The 995-nt window shown below is 55.8% G+C and overlaps 1 protein-coding gene across 1 annotated transcript in view; it reads left to right on the forward strand.

Annotated features, from left to right (window-relative positions):
• Positions 1-995, forward strand: part of TBX2 (T-box transcription factor 2) — an 8,116-nt gene that overhangs the window by 3,363 nt on the left and 3,758 nt on the right. The window contains 1 exon segment of the mRNA XM_035889604.1: positions 151-297. Coding sequence (XP_035745497.1) covers positions 151-297 — 147 coding nt within the window.

Genomic DNA, 995 nt, shown 5'->3' on the forward strand with positions numbered 1-995 from the left:
CCTCACCAAGAATTTGTAAATTTATTTTTTTTTTGGTCGTTGTTTTCGGGAGAAAAGGGCTTTTTTTTTTTAGGGAGGTAGCTTGGCGCGCGCGTAACGGGGACCGTGAGGCTGATGGCAGCCGCGGGCTGTGCTCTCTCGCCCACCCAGACCATCCTGAACTCCATGCACAAGTACCAGCCCCGGTTCCACATAGTCCGGGCCAACGACATCCTCAAGCTGCCCTACAGCACCTTCCGCACCTACGTGTTCCCCGAGACCGACTTCATCGCCGTCACTGCCTACCAGAACGACAAGGTACGGCCGGGCAGCCCCTGCCCTCCCCTCCTGCCTTGTCCCCCCATCTCTGCCCATTCCCTACCCCCAGCGCCTACCCCTGCTCGCCCCCCTCTCCCATCCCTTACCCCTTATTAGGGTGCATTTGTGTACGTGCGTGTGCGTGAGGACATTTTGGGGGAGAGTGGCCAAAAGGCGGCAACAGGAGAAAGGTTAAACCCCAAGCCCTCAGAGCAGGAGGCACCCTCCATGCTACTACTATTATTATCGCTAATACTCACGCTATTGCTAATGCTGTTGTTATTATTTCTATTATTACTATTGCTAATTTCCTCCTGGGCTTGGTTGCACCTTTTCCAGGCCATGGGAGGCTTTGCTGCAGGCCCAGCCTCACCGAGACCGTGCCCTGGGCTCAGGAGGAGCCAAAAAAATAGAGCCAGATAAGCTAATTTTAGTTGCTTTCGTGATTTAGCAAGTGTCGCCCTGTGAGCAGCGGAGCCGGCAGAGCTAGTGGAGAGCCTCTGCTGGCCCCCTCCAAGGGGGGGGTGGGGGTGCGTGGTGTGTGTGTGTGTTTTAACCCAAAAGCTGACCCCCACCTCCACCCCTGGCTGCTGACGCTAATTGACAGCGCTGGCTGAGGGTCCTGGTGGGCTTGTTGCCCTCGTAAAGTTTACGGCGAAGAGTCACAATCGATTAAAGAGCACTTTGTCCGCTCGCCC

This window comes from Egretta garzetta, unplaced genomic scaffold (assembly GCF_000687185.1).
Source record: "Egretta garzetta isolate BGI_Z169 unplaced genomic scaffold, ASM68718v1 scaffold112, whole genome shotgun sequence".
Taxonomy (NCBI): Eukaryota; Metazoa; Chordata; class Aves; order Pelecaniformes; family Ardeidae; genus Egretta; species Egretta garzetta.